The sequence below is a fragment of the Hibiscus syriacus genome, unplaced genomic scaffold (genome assembly GCF_006381635.1).
Source record: "Hibiscus syriacus cultivar Baekdansim isolate YM2019G1 unplaced genomic scaffold, ASM638163v2 tig00000916_pilon, whole genome shotgun sequence".
Classification (NCBI taxonomy): domain Eukaryota; kingdom Viridiplantae; phylum Streptophyta; class Magnoliopsida; order Malvales; family Malvaceae; genus Hibiscus; species Hibiscus syriacus.
Window position 1 is genome coordinate 146,562 of NW_024061833.1, and position 18,315 is coordinate 164,876.

Genomic DNA, 18,315 nt, shown 5'->3' on the forward strand with positions numbered 1-18,315 from the left:
CTAAGATTGAACCAATTTTTTTTTTTAGTTTATGAATCTGAACAATTGACTTTTGATGGTATTCATGAGATTCTTTGATTGTTTCTGAAGTGTTAATAGAAGTGTTGTTTTCAAACTTTTACTTTAATGTACGAAATAATTCAAAGGCTTGATTTTCTTTTTAGTTTAATGTACTTTGTTTCAGAGAAGAGTGATAGAATTTCTTTAACTAGAGGTAATAAGAAAACAGGTGCCAATGCCGGAAAGTGAACCCACTCAACTGCTGACTTACAATCACCCTCAACAATCAGCCTAGTGACATAAAACCATCGTGATACCAAAAAGATTTCAATGCCTCTTTTAATAGTCTTTAACTCGGCAACCGGTGGGGAACCTTGACCGATATTCTCTGAAAAAGTCAACAGAGTGCAACTATTCCAATCCCTAAGGATACCTCCAATACCACCAACCGAGTCACTTAACCTTACAGCTCCATCGACGTTCATCTTCAAAAAATCAACAGGGGGGTAACCAGCAAATCACAGAGCAATCCTTTAATTCAGAAACCAAAATTCCATCTACAAGTGAAGGATCCCCAATGAGCAAATCCTCCTGTATAAGAATTTTAGGATACTTGGCTTTAAACCACTTAGATAGCCTAAAGCTTACAATGAAAAACAGAGAAATCCTATCAAGAGATAATCCTTCAAACACAATTTGATTCCTTGCTTTCCAAATAGACCAAAAAATGACTCCCGGAATAAACTTCCAAATCAATGAATACACCCTCAAATTCTCCCACGAGATAAGTAAAGGAGGGTCCTTAGGTAAAACTACATATAAATCCCAAAAACTTATTACCTTATTTCATAATTCCCAAACTACATTACACGTGATAAACAAATGCTGCACTGATTCCTCATTCTTCTTACGAAATGGGCAAAGGATATCTTCTCCCAAGGACATTCCTCTGTTAACCAACTCCACTTTTACTACCAATTTCTGATGGGCTAACTGCCAAAGAAAGGCTTCAACCCTTGGTGGGGACAAACCCAACCACACCCCCTTTGACCACAAAAGATGTAAACGTCGATTTTATAGGGGGGGAATGCTAGAAAGAGCAGAACCACATGAAGAATTCATCCTGCATAGGATATAAAGAAAATCGAAAATCAATGAGTTCATGCATCAGAATTTGAGGTCAACCCCAAAACATTATAGTATCAGTTAAAGCCCCTATGTATTATACCCGTTCAACCAAATGTCAAGGCTCATCAAATTCGTCTTTTTCCTAGAATCCAACTTCAGCTTTAGAAAGAGACATTCTATGTTTAAGCTGGTGGGAAAGAGATCTCACTTCGTATAGCTGCTTAACTGACAGACTGGGCCGACAACAAAGGTACGGTTGCTGCAAACTTGATGTACTGTGTTCATCCACCGAAATAAGCTTGAGATGAACATCCAACTGCATGCAAAGAATAGGCTTTACTTACACAAAAATGAGGACCTGAATACAAAATGGGGAATAAAAGGGAAAAAACAAAAGAAAAAGGGGGCTGTGAGGTGGGAGAGGAATCCTAAGGTATTATTCAAGTGGAACCTGTAAATTAGATAAGAACCACTAGAAAGTTATGTTAATAATGGAGCTTAATATCAGTGATAGACCGGATTAGAAACCATATAATACTAGTATCATCCTATTGTACCTCATCATCATTTTCCTCCAAGCTCCTAAGATATTCTACCAATCTGTTTAAGCGAGCATGTGAACTCTTACTACTGCCACTGGCCATATTTCCATGTCGAATGTGACTCCGAACACCTCCTCTCCCCCAAACAAGCATATCCAGGTTCCAGACAAGCCCAAGAGAAAGTCCTCTTCTGTCTCTAGACACTTCTGTATCATTTTCAACATATCCACCATCTGAATTTACCACTGATGAAGGCAGGGCCATCCGGATTCCAGTCCATCTTTTGCGCCTTCTCTGCCTCACTTCAGTACAGTGGTCGTCTGCGAAAGATGAATCTTTGCCTCCATTATCATCATTTTCATCTTCATTGTCTTCAGATCCTTGATGCTCAACTCCTCGAGAGTTCCTTCGTCTACGAGGATGACTACTCCGATGATGGCGTTGTGATCTATTCATAAAGCCACTTGTTCTGCTCTCTTTACCAAGACTATGCCGCTTAACAAGTGCTTCTGATTGTCTCTGAAAAATTTGAGCAATTGATGCTTGAATCTGTACAAAATATAGAAACCACCATTGGTAAGAACAAAAAAATGTGTCAATGTCTTGTACTTACAACATAGCCTAACGATATTCTTAGGACAGAGAACTGGATAGGGAACAAAAGGGTACCGAGCAATATGTCCCTTCTAGCCAGGTCAACGTTTAGGACAAGTTTTTTTTACCTCACATCTATGACATGAGAAATACAGTTCTTCCATTTTGGTTATTCATTGCACCAAAGTCAACAAGACAAAAGGAATAATGTTATAAATGGCACTGTGACATACATTTTCTTTCACTGTGATAGTTTTACTTTAAAAAGTTCATTACCATTGTACTGCCTTTACTGTCTCAAAGTTTTACTTGAACTTAACATTGTAAATCAGAGATTTTTTTTTTTGATAAAAGAAAGGCCTCATTAGAGACCCCCTTCATGTCCTACATGTTTATATCAGAAACATGAAGGACATAGGAAGGAGGACTAGAGCACCTCTGAATTCATTACTTTGAATCATAACGTACAACCAACTCCTAGTTTTAGACTGCTTGACATAAGATTTAAAAACATAAAGCATACTGCAGCCATAAAACCAGAACGTAAAATCTGACTCTACACTCTGACATAAGAACCTCAACATAATTCCACTCAATTATCCAATACCAGCCTTTGCTAATTCATCCGCTTCCCAATTTGCAGCTCTCGTAATATGTCTTGAAATGATGCCCTGTCCTTGCACAGTATTTGCTACACCTCTAACCAATGTCTGAAATAAAGGGGTACATAGAACAGGATTTTTAATCCACTTCAGAGCTGTGGTTGAATCCGTTTCCAAAATAATCCTCTGACTAGGAAGATATCATGCTTCTTCGATGATAGTCAAACCTCTTTTGATCGCCATCAGCTCTGCAAGAATAGGAGGACCACCTTCAATTTTTTCAGAGAATGAACCAAGAACCAAACCCCTGTCATTCCTAATCAAACCTCCTATACCACCTTTTTCCCATCCCATAGCCATTGCCCCATCAACATTGGGTTTGAGGAAACCTTCTGGAGGAGGTACCCACCTAGAAGGAGGAGAACAAACTTTTTTCTGACTACCATACGAATCTGCCAGATTTAGTGCCCCCACTAGGGAATCAAAAGGAACTAACACATCATTAAATCTCACCCGAAACCAAGAAGCAGTTCTGTACTTAGAAAAAAAACAGCATAGCAGAATCAACCTTTTTTTCTGGAAAACAATCTCGTTTCTACATTTCCAAACCGACCACAGCACCGCCCTTGGGATGAATTTCCAAATATTTGGTCTTGGAACTAAATCATCCCAGGAGATTAAAAAATCAATCATCTTCTTAGGAACCACATAAGAAACGTTCCAATCCCTTAAAAATCTAGACCACAGAAACCATACCACCTCACAATGCAAAAACAGATGAGGAATTGACTACTCGCACTTCCCACACAATGGACATAAAGGATGATCAATCCCAGTGACACCTCTTCAACAGCTCCTTCTTAACAGTTACTCTTTGGTGAGCAACTTGCCAAACAAAAGCTTCTACACGTGGAGGAGCAATCCCTGCCCATACATGCCTATCCCAACTACTCTCTTCTCCTTTATTGCCCTGCTGATCATAAAATTTTGAGATGCATGATTTAGCTGAAAAGCAGCCCTCTCCATTGCCAAGCCAAATCCAACAATCTTCCTCCATTAAAGAAAAATTTGAGCTGTTCAACAAGGAAATAAGTTGCAACCACAACTCCACCTCCCAATCCACCAAATTCCTTCTCATTTGAATATCCCAAACCCAACCGGAATTACCGTGCATCCTGAATTCAGCCACCTTGCCTCTTTTATTATTCGATAAAGCAAAAAGTCTTGGAAACATCTCCTTCAAAGAAACCCCACCCAGCCATATGTCATTCCAAAACTCCACAAATTCCCCATTTCCAGCTCTTAAACACATATTATTCCTTAAACAATCCCCAAAATCATCAGAAGAAAAGAAATTATTAACCACACCTCTTCATATCCAAGAAGCTCTAGCTGAACAATTGTTCCCAATCATCATAGAGTTCGAATCCAACTTATTCACACTACACAAAACTTCCTTCCACCATGATTTCTTCTCCGATGCGAATTTCCAAACCCATTTCCCCAATAAAGCCCTGTTCAAAAGCATCAAATTCGGAATCCCTAAGCCTCCCAATTTCTTTGGTTTACATACCAACTTCCAATTCAACCAGTGAATGTTATTATTGCCTGCCGAGTTTCCCCATAAAAAAGCTGCCATAATCGAATTTAGCTTGTTGAAAACGCATATTGGAATCCGAAAAATAGATAAAAAGTATATGGGGAGAGAGCACAGAACAGATTTCACTAAAACAACCCTTCCAGGCAACGATAATGATTTAGCCTTCCAGCCGGCTAAAGCCTTGTAAAATTTCTGCACAACAGGCTCCCATAGAGCAGACGAGTTCCTCTTGGCACCCAGCGGCAACGCAAGGTACTCCGATAGAAAAGAACCCTTAGAACATCCAATTTCGTTTGCCCAAGCTTCTAAAACCTCCTCCTCCACATTAACTCCAAAAATTCTGCTCTTTGTTAAGTTTAATTTCAACCCCACCAATAATTCAAAAATCAGCAAAACCCTTCTAACATTCAACAAATCACGAATTGTTGCCTTGCTGAAAATAATCAGATCATCCGCGAATTGTAAATGAGTTAACTTAAATGATTGATCATGAGAACCAAGCTCAAAACCCAAAAACAGCCCCCTATCCACTGCTTTTGTCAACAGCAAGTGTAACAACTCCCCTCCCAAATTAAACAACAACGGAGATAATGAACAGCCCTGCCTTAAACCTCTCAAGGGTTTAATTTTCTCCGTTGGATTCCCGTTTACTAGAACCGAAATGGAGGCCGTTGACACACATTTATAAACCCAAGAGCACCATCTAGATCCAAACCCCATTTTGCTCATTAGTTTAATCAAAATCTCCCAATCCACCGAATCATAAGCTCTCTTAAAATCCACCTTAAAGACAACTCCCTACAATCCTTTCTTCCTCCAAAAGTCAATGCCTTCATTTGCAATAAAAAAGCAATCCATAATTTGCCTCCCCGGGATAAAGGCAAATTGTGACGGACTTATAACATCATTTATGCATTGGCTCAACCTTTTTGCTAAAACCTTTGATAGAATCTTGTAAAATCCCCCCACAAGACTAATAGGTCTAAAATCCTCTAATCCCTCCGGATTCACCTTTTTTGGAATAAGAGAAATGAAAGAATGATTAATCTCCTCATCCCATTCCTTTCCCTCGAAAAAATCCTTAAAAAACAGCAGCATTAATTGTTTCAAATTAGGCCAGAATTTCTTGAAAAACCCTAAATTTAGCCCGTCAGGACCAGGCGCTTTGTTGCTGTCCCAATTGGCAATTACATCCCATATTTCCTCTTCAGAAAATGGTTTTTCAAGAGCCATACTTTGCTCACTTGAAAGTTTTAGAAATTCCAAATCCAACTCTTCGACCTCTAGTGTATTTTTCTGCATGAACAATTCCTTATAGTAGTCCACCACTGCTGCTTTTATATTTCTAGGATCTGAGATGACTTCATACCCCACTTTTAAAGACTTTATGCAATTCCTCCTGCCTCTACCTCCAGCACATTGGTGAAAAAACCTTGTATTCTTGTACCCTTCCAAACTCCACTTCACTCTCGATTTTTGAAACCAGATGGACTCTTCAATTTTATAAAGGTCCCACAATTCTTTTTTAGCCTCTACTAGTTGCTTCAAAGACACCACAGAAAAACCTTGCTGCAAATCAATCTCTAATCTCTGAATTTCTTTTTCCAAAGTACTAATTCTTCCTGGAATTTGTAAATACCCCTTGCTAGTCCAATTCTTCACAGCTTTCTCCACCCCTTTAAGCACACTGGAAATTGGAAATTTCCTGTCTAAATTACACAACTTTAGTAATTCAACCTCCATCATTTGACCAAAACCTTCTTCTTCCATGACATAGTTGAACAACTTGAAAGGTTTAGGACCCCAATTCCGACCCCTATTTTCCAGCAAAATCAAATTATGATCTGAAATAGACCTTGGATGAAGGGATTGTGTTAACAAAGGAAAGGAAGACAAAAATCCTTGATCCAAAAGAAATCGATCCAATCTCACATAGGTTGGAATATCTCTGTTATTGCACCATGTAAATCTTCCTCCGGACAAAGGAAGATCAACCAAATTAGCACTGCTCACAAAGTGTCTAAAGACATTCATTGAAGCCAAATTAACTTCACCACCAACCTTCTCCTCCCTTAACAGAATAGCGTTAAAATCCCCTCCAAGACACACTGGGCAGTCTACGTTATCCAGAAAAGAACGCAACTCCCCAAAGAACATCTCTTTCTCAGACTCCAAACTCGGCCCATACACATTTATAAACCAACAAGACCCAGGAAGCCCTTCAATAATTCCTCTAACTGCCAAGAATCTGCTGTGAATAACCTCTTCCTTAACAACACAGTCTTGTTCATTCCACATGGTAATTAATCCTCCAGCTGAACCTTCAGCTGAAGATACTGCCGAACCAGTCAGAAAATTTCCTCCCATTTTTCTCAATAATGAAGGACTTACTACCTCCAATTTTGATTCTTGGATAAATAAAATTGCAGGCTTATTCTCTTCCACACACCTCCTAACCGCTCTAGCTTTAACCCTCTTCCCTAGACCTCTAATATTCCAAGACAAAATTTTCCAATTTGACATCTATATCTTATTGGATAACCTACCATCCCAACACCCCTTAATTACACCCATTTCTTTCCTTCTCTTTTACTAGTGAAACTGATCTATCCATAAAAATTTGTTTACCCCCTCTAAATTCGACCCCCAACATTTTACTAACATTCCAGCACTCAAGAGCCTCCTCTACTCCAACAGACTCCCTTGAATGATTATAATCTGATCTGATATCTACGCAACTCTTTACTCCCCCCCTCCTAGACCTCGCATAAACACGTTTACATGAGCCTCTTCTTACTTTGCTTCCAGCCCCTCTCTTTCCATTAATTTTTTCTGAGTACCCAAACCCAGCCCACACTGAACAGAAGCCCGAGACTGCTCCTCAATATTATCTTCTGTGGGAATATGGCCCCCACCGTCTATACTACCACTCTGTTGATCCACTCCGGCCAACTCATAAGTTGCCCTACCATTTTAAAGCCCACTATCCCAGACCACTAAATCATTACCAACTGAAACAACCCCCATGTGCTTCCCATCTTCTCTCTCTTCAAAAGAACTTTTTAAATTGTCCTGCTGTTTGGAAGCAGCTCCTGCAGCTTTGGCACGCTTACACAACTCAACCGAAGCAGATTTATTTGACTTTAAGCAAAAATTCAAACCTCCCTCGATATCAGAATTTTTTTCAACCGAAGCAGAAATATTTGAATTTAAGAATAAATTCAAACCTCCCTCGGTTTCTGTATTTTTGTCTTGTTGTGAACCTTGAACCCATTCCTCAACCCTATTATGGGAATCTGACACCTCCAAAGAACCCATGTGCTTTTCCTGTTGCACCTGAGCATCCCCTCTACTCCAGTCCGAGGAACTCCCCTCCCATGGAACCTCTGAAACATCATCTTCAACCTTTTCTGATAACACAGGAAAAAATTCTTCAACACATTCGACCTTAATTTTAATCAAGAATTTCCTCTCATACGTATTAACGAAAAATTGTTCAGGAATATCAAACGGTCTGGTCACCCTGAGAAGCATCTGCGCCACTCTGCAGTCCACTCTATGGACAATTTCATCTTGAATCTTTACCAACTTGCCCCATTTGGATGCCAAACTAGTAAAGAATGGAACCGACCAGCAATTTAATGGAACTCCTACCATTGAAATCATACAATAAGGTAAGGGAATGCCTCCCTCATCCAAAACAGGTTCCAAACTTTCAAACCAAAAGGACAAAGCTTCCCATTTTTCTTCCATCGCCACCCTTCTCTCCTCCATCGTTTGGAAAACAACCAAACAGGCATTCTTTGCAAAACCCCACTTTACCACCTTTGAATTGATGCCATCATTCCTTAGAGCTTTCTGAAAAAACTCCACTTTTTTTTTTTTTATAAGATTTGAAGGTCTCTTTAAAAGCCTCCTTCTTGATTAATGGAGCTTGTAAAGAAGCTTCTTAATCATCGGAAGGAGGAAAAGAGTACCTTATAATTTCATTGAAGAAAATAAGAATTACAACCTTGGAAAGAAAAATCCAAGTAGAACCCTTACAACAATTCTTGAGCCTTAAAACCGAACTATAGAAGTCAACAACATAATAATCAACCTATACCAGCCTTTGCTAGAGCATCGGCATCCATATTAGCTGTCCTTGCAATCCATCTAACAACCCCCCCGACAGTTTTAAGACACTCAACAATATCTCTAACAATGAAACCATAAACATCTGGACATGAGACAACCTTATTGATCCAGTCTACTGCAACTCTGCTATCACTCTCTATGATCAACCTATCTTTAACCCTCCCTAGGACAGAGGTAAAGAAAGAGATACCCCTTTGGATAGCTTTAAGTTCCTTCAATGTTGGAGGTCCAGAACCATCCGGTTCCTGAAAAGAACCAAGGATTGCACCAGAATGATCCCTCATAAGACCACCCAGACCTGATTTTTCCCAATCACAACTAATTGCAGCATCCACATTCAACTTGATGAAACCCGTAGGGGGAGGTAACCAAGGGATTATGGAAGACTTCAAGAAATTGTAGGACGAGTAAGAATCCCCTATAGAAGGATCAGAAATTAAGGAGTCCTTAGGAATAGAAACATCCTTATTCTTTGCTAAATACCAAGAGGCCAGCCTAACTCTTGTTAAGAAGAATAATTCAGTCTGATCGAGCTTCCCCCTTCAAAAACTATGTAATTCCTGAATTTCCAGATTGTCCAAATAACAGCCCCAGGAATGAAAGTCCAAATTACCGAATTAGATTTCAACTCATCCCAAGCAAGAAGAAAATTTTTTGCTTCTGCAGAAAACACAGAACTAAATCTCCAAAAATTTAGAAATTTATTCCACAAAGACCACGCAACCGAACAGGAGAAGAATAGATGCGAAGAAGATTCTTCAACCATTTTACAAAGAGGGCATAAGCCATCCTCAATACCTTGAACTCCTCTTTTAACCAATTCGGATTTAACTGCAATTTTTTGAAGCACAATTTGCCAAACTAATGTTTCAACTCTAGGGGGAACCAATCCTCTCCAAACAATCTTGTTCCAGAAATGAGACTCTTCTGAAATTGAAGCACAACTCTTAACACAAGAACCGACTGTATAAACCCCATCCCCACTGCCTTTCCAGATCAATCCATCGCTAGAATCAATAGATAGAGAGAAGGAAGAAATGATGCTCACCAAATTGCACCATTGTTCAAGCTCCCAATCGTTTAAATTTCTTCGAACTTTAACATCCCAAATCCAGCCCGAAGAAAGAAATTCCCCAGACTCACAAAGTTTACCGAATTTATTAGTTGACAGTGAAAACAGTCTAGGAAATAGAATCTGAAACGGAAAATCAGCAGCCCAGCTATCTTGCCAAAATCGAACATGCTTACCATTTCCGACATAAAACTTGCACAAACTACGGAACTTACAACCAAATGAGTCTTGTTTGAAATGGTTATTAACCACTGATCTCCACAACCAGGAGGATTGAGAAGGAATCTTGCTGTCAAACAATAATCTAGAAGAGTCAATGTTGTATTTGCTACAAATAAAATTCCTCCAAACAGAATTTCTCTCATTTGCAAACCTCCAAGACCATTTCCCTAGCAATGCTCTGTTCATAGAAATCAGATTCCGAACTCCCAAGCCTCCCTCAGTCTTTGATTTGCAGACATCATCCCATTTAACCCAGTGTATCTTCTTAATACCATTGCCCCCTCCCCATAAAAAATTAGACATAATAGAATTGAGAGTCTTGAGGATAGAAGCTGGAATCTTGAACATAGACAAAAAATACGTAGGTAGTGAGGACATAACGGATTTAACAATACCAGTAAGAGATGAATTCAACCAGGCCTTTTCCTCCACCGGAATAAAGACATCCAAAGAATTTCCCAGCTCCTCCTTATTTCTCTGTCTACCCTTTTGAACATCCACAGAAATTTTGCTCACCCCAATCACTGTATCTTTATAGGTCCTTCCATCACAGAACCTATTCAACAACTTGGTCTTCCTTGCCCCATCAGAAGAGTAAGGCAATCTTCCAACCTTAACCCCTCCTAAGTCATCACTATTTGAGCCCTCAACTCTCCCTTCTTTCTGCCTCCTCGCCCCAGAAAGTTTCTCATATTTCGCTACTGTCACAGAAATCCTCCTTCCATTAATCAAGACGTTGTTCATCTTTTCCACCGCATAACACATATCCTCCTTGCTTGCGAAGCGAACAAAAGCAAACGTACTGACCTTATATTTCGGTCTATTGTTGATAAATGGAATGAACACCCTACTGACTTTTCCATAATGACTAAAACGAACCCATAAATCACTACGACGCACTCTCCTGCTTAGATTATCAACAAACGCAGACCAAGAATCTCCTCCATTGCATTTCGAGAACTCTCTCTCTCTCTCTCTGACACTCTCCATATTCAAGTCGCATGTTCTATTACCAAGTCACCAATTCACCATGCCATATCATATTAAAATACACAGAGGGCATTAATTTAAATATCTATAAACATGCATACAAAAAATATAAAATGTCATCATATTACTTTATTACAGCCACAACGTTTAACGGTATCAAGTTCCAAAACTAGACTGACACATGAAACAGTAAATATATATACCACAATATAGGTAGTCACGGGAGCCATTCATGATATTATCCCAAAGACAAATTACAGAAATGGCACTTCAATATGCACCTAATACAATTGAATGAATGCAGCTGATACATGTAACCATGAAAAGTGTCAGGCTGCATGTTTTTAGCTAGGCAAATGAACATAAATCACCACAATTCACAAATATCTGCCAATCTAGAAAATAAGATGTTGACCTTAACAATGAGCAAGTAGAGCAGAGAAATAAACGCATGCAGTAACAAAAAATAGTTATATATATATATGACCTGCTTAATGTGAGTCCGTTCCTCTTCATGAAAAGCCAATTCCTGAGGCCAAATGCAGAAAACCAGCTTTGATTAGGCAGATTATGATGTAAGAAATTTTATAATACCACCATGAATTAAAAAAAAAATGAGAAAGGAAAGAACTTATACCTCTTTTTCATACTTATCAATATCTGGATATAGAGCTGCAATTAAGGCATCATATTTTGGATCATCTCTTAAAGAACGTCGACTAGCACAATGCGTACGACAAGCAGGACACTCATTGTTCCTACAATCAGAATTAAGAATTTCCAGACATTTACAAAATTAACCCAGAGGCAAGTTTGTAGTAAATCCACTTATAACATACCCCAGTCGCATTGATTTGTCAATGCATTCTCTGCAAAAACGGTGTAGGCATTCCATTACAGTTCTTGTTTTCTTTATGATTCCTGTACACAAAAAATATTAAATGCGAACAATATCTGACAAAATGCAATGCACTATAAAAAAGAACTCAAGCAATAAACCAGCAGCATTAATGCTGACCGCAGACCAGCAATGCAAGAAAGATTAAAAGACTAACAAGCATGGCATTACCCTGATGCAATCAAACATAGCAAATGCTTTTTACACAGTACGTGTCCCCATGAAAAAGTAAAAGCAGCATATTCCATTGAATGTGTGAATACAAATACTATACTATTACTCTTTCATGGTTTTTCCTTCGGAGAAAATGATAATACATTTTTATAATTTTAACTAAATTCTGTGTTATGGACATATTACATCTAAATATGTCCATCCCAGCTAGAATTTACATGTCGTGCAGAGCCCCCTAATTGATAAGTGTTCTACAAACACATGCTCAAATGATCTTAACTTATCTGCCTTTTTTAAAAGATACCTTCCTCCCAATTCATTAAAAACAGTAGTAAAATTCAGATTTACATAACATCAAAACCCCTTTCTACTAATCAAATGAGAATGGTCTGAATATTCAGCTATTGCAAGATCAACCAATCTTTGATTATCCTTTTCCTCTCTTCTCAACTTTAGATCTTTCAAGGGGCATCCAGATATACAAACTCCCCTTGGTTTTCTATAATATTTATGGGTCCTAGTGCACTCATAAGTTTTTATTGAACTTATGAATTTATACTAAATCTTCTAACACCATTAAGCACCAGGTGAAAATAACTTTCCAACTCAAGCAATTGTCAGGACAAACTAAAATGAACGTTGCACCAAATGGAGTATCCAGGAAAGATATTCTAAGAAACGGGAATGGTATCATCTACCAAATCAAACTAAATGAATCATGCTTAGAAAGTCGGCTATTTAAAATTAAACTTTATACTCAATTATAAAACATACATATTAACAGCTCTTTTGTGCTGACAATTCGTTTTCTATCAGACAAACCTCATCATAACTTCATCACAAACTAGAAAGAGGGAGACAATATTTGATTTAAACAAAAACCAACTAAAGAAGATATCACCTTCGGACAATAAGGCTAAAACTGCAATTGGGAATTTCCTACATAATCTTAAAACATTTAAGGAAGAAACCATTATATTCTACTTAAATGCCAGGTAAAAAAATAAGTCATACTTTATCAATTAACAGCACAATATGTGCACTAAACAGTAAAAACATGACACTTGATTTTCTTCTTGTAATGATTTATGTTTCCAAAGAAAATAATCAACAATATATGCTAATAATAAAGATATACGCAAATGGGACTCAAACTTGAAAAAAAAGGTGATGGTTTTGACCTCCTCAGAGTATGTAAACAAACAGGAGTTGTGCTTAAAAATATATTACAACCACTGATTCACACGTCTAAACTCCTAATCACAGACGTTCAACAGAAATTGTTGGAGCAAAGTATAAAATAGTAGCAAATTGAAATATTACCTAAACAAATTGGACATTGAACATCTTTACGAATTTCTGGAAGCTCTACAAAGACAAATCTGGAATTTGAACATAAAAATGTCCTTTATAGATTAAAGCTACATTATAAACCATATGCATGATGATCCCAGCAAGCATATTGTAGAAAGATAGATCTGTTGCCGTCATCAATGTAAATATTTGACTTAGGATGAGATGATTTTGAAGAGACTACTAACTTTAAAGGGTAATCTAAATCTTTTCAAGCAATCATATGGCTAAATATGCCATGACAGGCAAGGAAATCACAACAGAAGGTGTCAACTAATACTTTGCTATCATATACCAAGAACGACTATGAGGAAAAAAGAATTAAGTTGTTATTTTTAGCAAATCTAATAATATATACGTGCGTGTGTGCGTGCGCGGAGTAAGAGAAATAGAACGAAGCCCAAGCCAACTCAACATGAGAATCCTCACGTCCTATATTAAAAGAACGACCCAAATTTTATGGTTTATTAATGAGACTACATTGTCTTCCACAATAATAGACGCCGTGATTGTTAGTTCCCATTTCCCAACCATTATTTCCTCCCAATACTAGAATAGTCAATGAAAAGCTGCACTTTTTAAACCTCATCAGACTGTCTCGGCTCTTACTTTCATTCTTGTTCACAGACCCGTCAGCTCCAAATTGTATTTTCCAAAGATCAAACTCTTTGAAGAAAGAAAAGTTCAAAAGCCTAGGCAGAGGCACCTCCCTAGTCTCAATACATAGACTCTTTGATTGAAAGCTTAACAAAGCTAGCCTAGTGGTACTGACTCGTTAAAGTTTTATTAGAATGTCTAGAGTTGAACCCAGATGCATAATGGGATTCATAAAAACGTAAGGTGGGGATGAAAAAGAACCCAGAATCAAACTAAAATGCATTTATATAATATAAATCATGCACATTTTGAACAGTGAAAGAATACAGTAGGACGTGTTTTCAAGCTAGTATTTTACAAGTTGGTAACGAGTATGCAAGGTGTTGTCCTTAACAAACAAGGACTCGGGACAGATAAAGAACACAATATGAACAAATTTCACAATTTTCCAGCCTTAAGTGGTTACGAGCATACACAGGACACAGATCGTTGACATGCAAAATGCATATCGATTAACCGATGAGTTTAACATATCACAAAACGCAATGTCTTATAACGAATAGCACAAAACCCAACAAATAAAACTCAATTTCCTTTCTCTCCAGCAGCTAAACATCCAGAAGAAAGAAGAATGCTCGTCTTAAAGAAGTAAAATCGCAGCAAACACGACTCATAAAAGCAGAGCGGAAGCTAAATTATGAAGCTAAAATTGATTTTTCAGAATCACTAACGAAAATAACATAAATGATTGACAGATAAGGAGAGGGAAAGCAATACTCGGGTTTCTCTTGAGAAGTAGAAGATTGACTCCCATCAGAATCTGAGAACAACAGAAAAAAAAAAGAGCCCAAGAATCGAAATCAACTTCAAACATGTGTTTACACCTATGAATCGAGCTACATACGAGAGACACGAGTGTTAAAAAGAGAAAAGAACGTCACCATCTTCGTCTTCTTCTTCACCATCGTCGTCTTCTTCATCTTCGTCGTCGGCTTGGAGTTGTTGAGCTTGGTTGTTCTGGTCATCGGGGTCTTGTTTCTGGTTTTGTTGCTCTTGCTCCGGATCGGTCTGTTGTTCTTCCACTTGGGTCGTGTCGCCTTCAGCTTCGTGTTGGCCATCTTCGTTCCGAGATTGCTTGGTGTGGCTTTGGTGATGGAGGCTGGACTCTTCATCGTCGAGGTTCTCCGGCAATGACCGCTTCTGGGCTGGCATTGATGCGTTTTGGTTCGTCGATTGTGAGACTCCTTTATTATTTTTCTGTTATAACAGAGACAGAGACACCCAGCCGAAGAGGGAGGACGATGGCCCAGAGATTGCTCACTTCTTTTTCCTTTTTTCCTGAATGGGGAGAGGTTTATTTCTTTTCCTTCTTTGAATAAACTACGCTAAAGGTCCTTAAACTATGCTCAAATACTATTTTTAATCACTCAAAATTTATAAATTAATTATTAAATCTATTAAATTATTATAAAACATTATAGTAATGTTATAAGATAACTATTAAATTTATTAAATTATTATAAATTTATCATTAAGTTTTATTAAATTATTAAAAATAGTCATTATTTTTTAAAATTATTGTAAAATAATCATTAAATTCATCAAATTTTGTGATCGAGCAAATAATATGATGATTATTTTATAATAATTTGATAGTTTTAATGATTTTTTGTAATTCTTTAAAATATAGTGATAAAAAATTATTTAAGCATATTTTAGAGACCTCTAATGTACTTTACCCATTTTCTTTTTACTCTACTTTTTCTATTTTTGTTCTCTATAATAATGTTTATATTTTAATAAATGGATGAATTAATTAATTAAGAAGGGATCAGATTCATCATCTGTTAAATGAGCACATGTTGGTTCGGTGGGCGGCTTCCTGTGTCTCCATCTTTCTCACTTCTCAAATGGCCATTTTCGTCATTTTGGTTTTATTTTTCACTTTTTATTTTAATAATTATGGAAATTATTCAAACTTAGGGTTAAGTAGTATTTAATCAATATTATATGTATTAAATCTGAAGCTAATTGAGTCTTATTTCGAGTTATCTTATTATTGGGTAAGTTGTAACGTTTATGAATTTGCAGGTTTATTATAGAATTATGTATAATGATAAACACAATAAATTCTTGATTATAGAATTTAAATTTAAACTTTAAATGCAATATTATTAAAAGATGTAGCTATAAATTATGAACATGTTAGTAAAACATTATATGAAGAAATAAATTGATATATTTGTAATTAATTAAGTTAATTCATCAAATACATAATAAATATATGGGTAAATTACAAATTTGGTAACTAAACTTTACTCTCTCTCCTATTTCACTCATTGTACTTTAGATTTTTAGTTTCCTCACTAAACTTGTTATGTTGGGTTTTTTTGGTCACTCAATTGTTTTCTCACATAAGGCATTATAAATGGGTTTTATATATATACAAAACGACGTCGTTTTAACATTGTTAACTATTTAACGGCAGGGTAACAAAAAAAACTAATGTATTAAGTTTAGTGAAGAAATTAAAAAAATTTAAAGTTCAGTGATCAAAATATATTTTGAAGAGGTGCAATTGGAGTTGAAGAATTATTACTCTTACATTTTATTTTAAGAAGTCGATCGTTTTCTCTTGTTAAGGTCAAGTTAGTTAAATTATACAATTGTGAAGGCCCAGTGAGTATAACGTGTAAAGACATCAGCTCATCATGAGATGTCTAGATATTATTATTGGGTCATTCATTATTATCATTTTTACTAAGATTAATAGAATAATCACGCGTTAGTAAAGGATGATTAACAATAGCTTACCACATAATTGAAAACTAATTAGGATTTTCATATTCAGATTTATGAGTTTTATGTATATTTTAATCATTTCAATTCGTAGAGCTTGTAGAATCATTACATAAGAATTCATGTGTAATTGAAGTTGTTTTTGAATTTCTAGTAATATAGATTATCTTTACTCCCTGTAACATACTGATATTCTACCGGGAGTAATAATATTCATAGTGAATATCAATGCCAAAATGATATATTGAAATTTTCAAATTAACTCATTTCATACCAGAGTAAATGCAATATTAATGACATGAATAAATATTGATACTCTAAATCCTTTTATTTACACTAATATAAATATAGTATTGATATTGAAAAGGTACTTGGATGGGAAATTATGATAATACTCTGATAGGGTAAAATTACGAAAATACCTTTAAGTTTTAAGATGTCAAGAATTGTCCCTGTATGGATGAGTACTGACTGATACTCTTCCTAAAACATTTTTATTTATATTTGAGTAAATATAATATCGATATCGTATGAATGAGTATCAATACTCATTTCTTTTAAAAAAAACACTCATAAATGGGCATAAAAATAACTTAAACTTACTCCAAACATACATATGTAAGGCTTAAAGTAAAAAAAAAAAACTTAAATTATGCTATTATTTTCTTTAAGTCCTTAAACTATTATATATGGGTCAATTTGATATAAATTTTGAAAAGTGCTTTAAAAAATAATTTTATAATTGTTTTCGAGAAATAAGTTTAGAATTCAACTGTTTGAGATTGTCTCTAAAAAATAATTTTAAAAATATAAAATGTCCATTTTAAACATTATGTTGTAAATTGAAAATATAGTATTTGACGATAAAAATATATTTTCACGCAAAAATGTTTTTTCCATAACAAAAGCTAGAAATTTGAGATTTTGATGTTAGATTAAAATCAATTTTTTAATCATAATTTTAAATCAATTTTTTAGTGTTTATCAATGCTTATGAGTGAAAATCACTTTTCTGTTGCAAGAAGCATTTTCAAATTGGCCTAAATCACTCTAAGTTCTGTCAAGTTTTTCAGTTATAAAAAAATTATTTTGACCAATGAGACGTTGATATGTCATACAAAATTAGGTACATATTTTGATCCAAACATATTTTAGGTAATTAAAACAAAAATAACATAGTTTAAATACTTATTTTGACAAAAAAAAATAGTTTATGTAAACATATAATAGTTTAAAAAGCTTATTATGACTCTAAGTAATTTAGAGATTTTAAAAAAGACACAATTTAAAAAAAAATAGTTTAAGCCCATATTAATTCCCTGTATAATCTCATATTTTCATTTTTGTGCATTTAAGTACATAAACCATTATTACAACACACGGAACATCAATTTTAATTTGATTGCTTAAAACATTCGGCATACATGTTTCCAACATGCAAGACAATTTATAAAATGAGAAATTCATGAAGTTTTTTGAAATTTAATGTGTACTATTTAAATGTTTAGTAACTACTAAATTTTGTTTTCGACATTTAAATTTTTCGACTTTCTTCTTATTTTTTGAATGAGATATGAGTGAATAGTATACTCATAGTCTCATTTTTG

The 18,315-nt window shown here is 35.8% G+C and overlaps 1 protein-coding gene across 3 annotated transcripts; it reads right to left on the reverse strand.

The window, feature by feature from the left end:
• Positions 1 to 737: 737 nt before the first annotated feature.
• LOC120117289 (putative E3 ubiquitin-protein ligase RING1a) lies at positions 738 to 15,240 on the reverse strand. 3 transcript variants are annotated; one of them, XM_039137588.1, is made up of 9 exons: positions 14,851 to 15,240; positions 14,687 to 14,729; positions 13,283 to 13,341; positions 11,727 to 11,808; positions 11,525 to 11,645; positions 11,375 to 11,416; positions 1,686 to 2,219; positions 1,337 to 1,444; positions 738 to 1,123 (listed from the first exon to the last, which is right to left on the reverse strand). In XM_039137588.1, exons 1-9 carry the CDS (start codon positions 15,119 to 15,121, stop codon positions 1,091 to 1,093), a joined length of 1,293 nt encoding a protein of 430 aa, XP_038993519.1. In that variant the 5' UTR covers positions 15,122 to 15,240; the 3' UTR covers positions 738 to 1,090. The 3 variants fall into 3 exon arrangements, with proteins under 3 accessions (XP_038993519.1, XP_038993526.1, XP_038993513.1); XM_039137582.1 differs by lacking the exon at positions 738 to 1,123 and having other exon boundaries at positions 1,256 to 1,444; XM_039137595.1 differs by lacking the exons at positions 738 to 1,123; positions 13,283 to 13,341 and having other exon boundaries at positions 1,245 to 1,444; positions 14,851 to 15,211.
• Between the last annotated feature and the right edge of the window lie 3,075 nt (positions 15,241 to 18,315).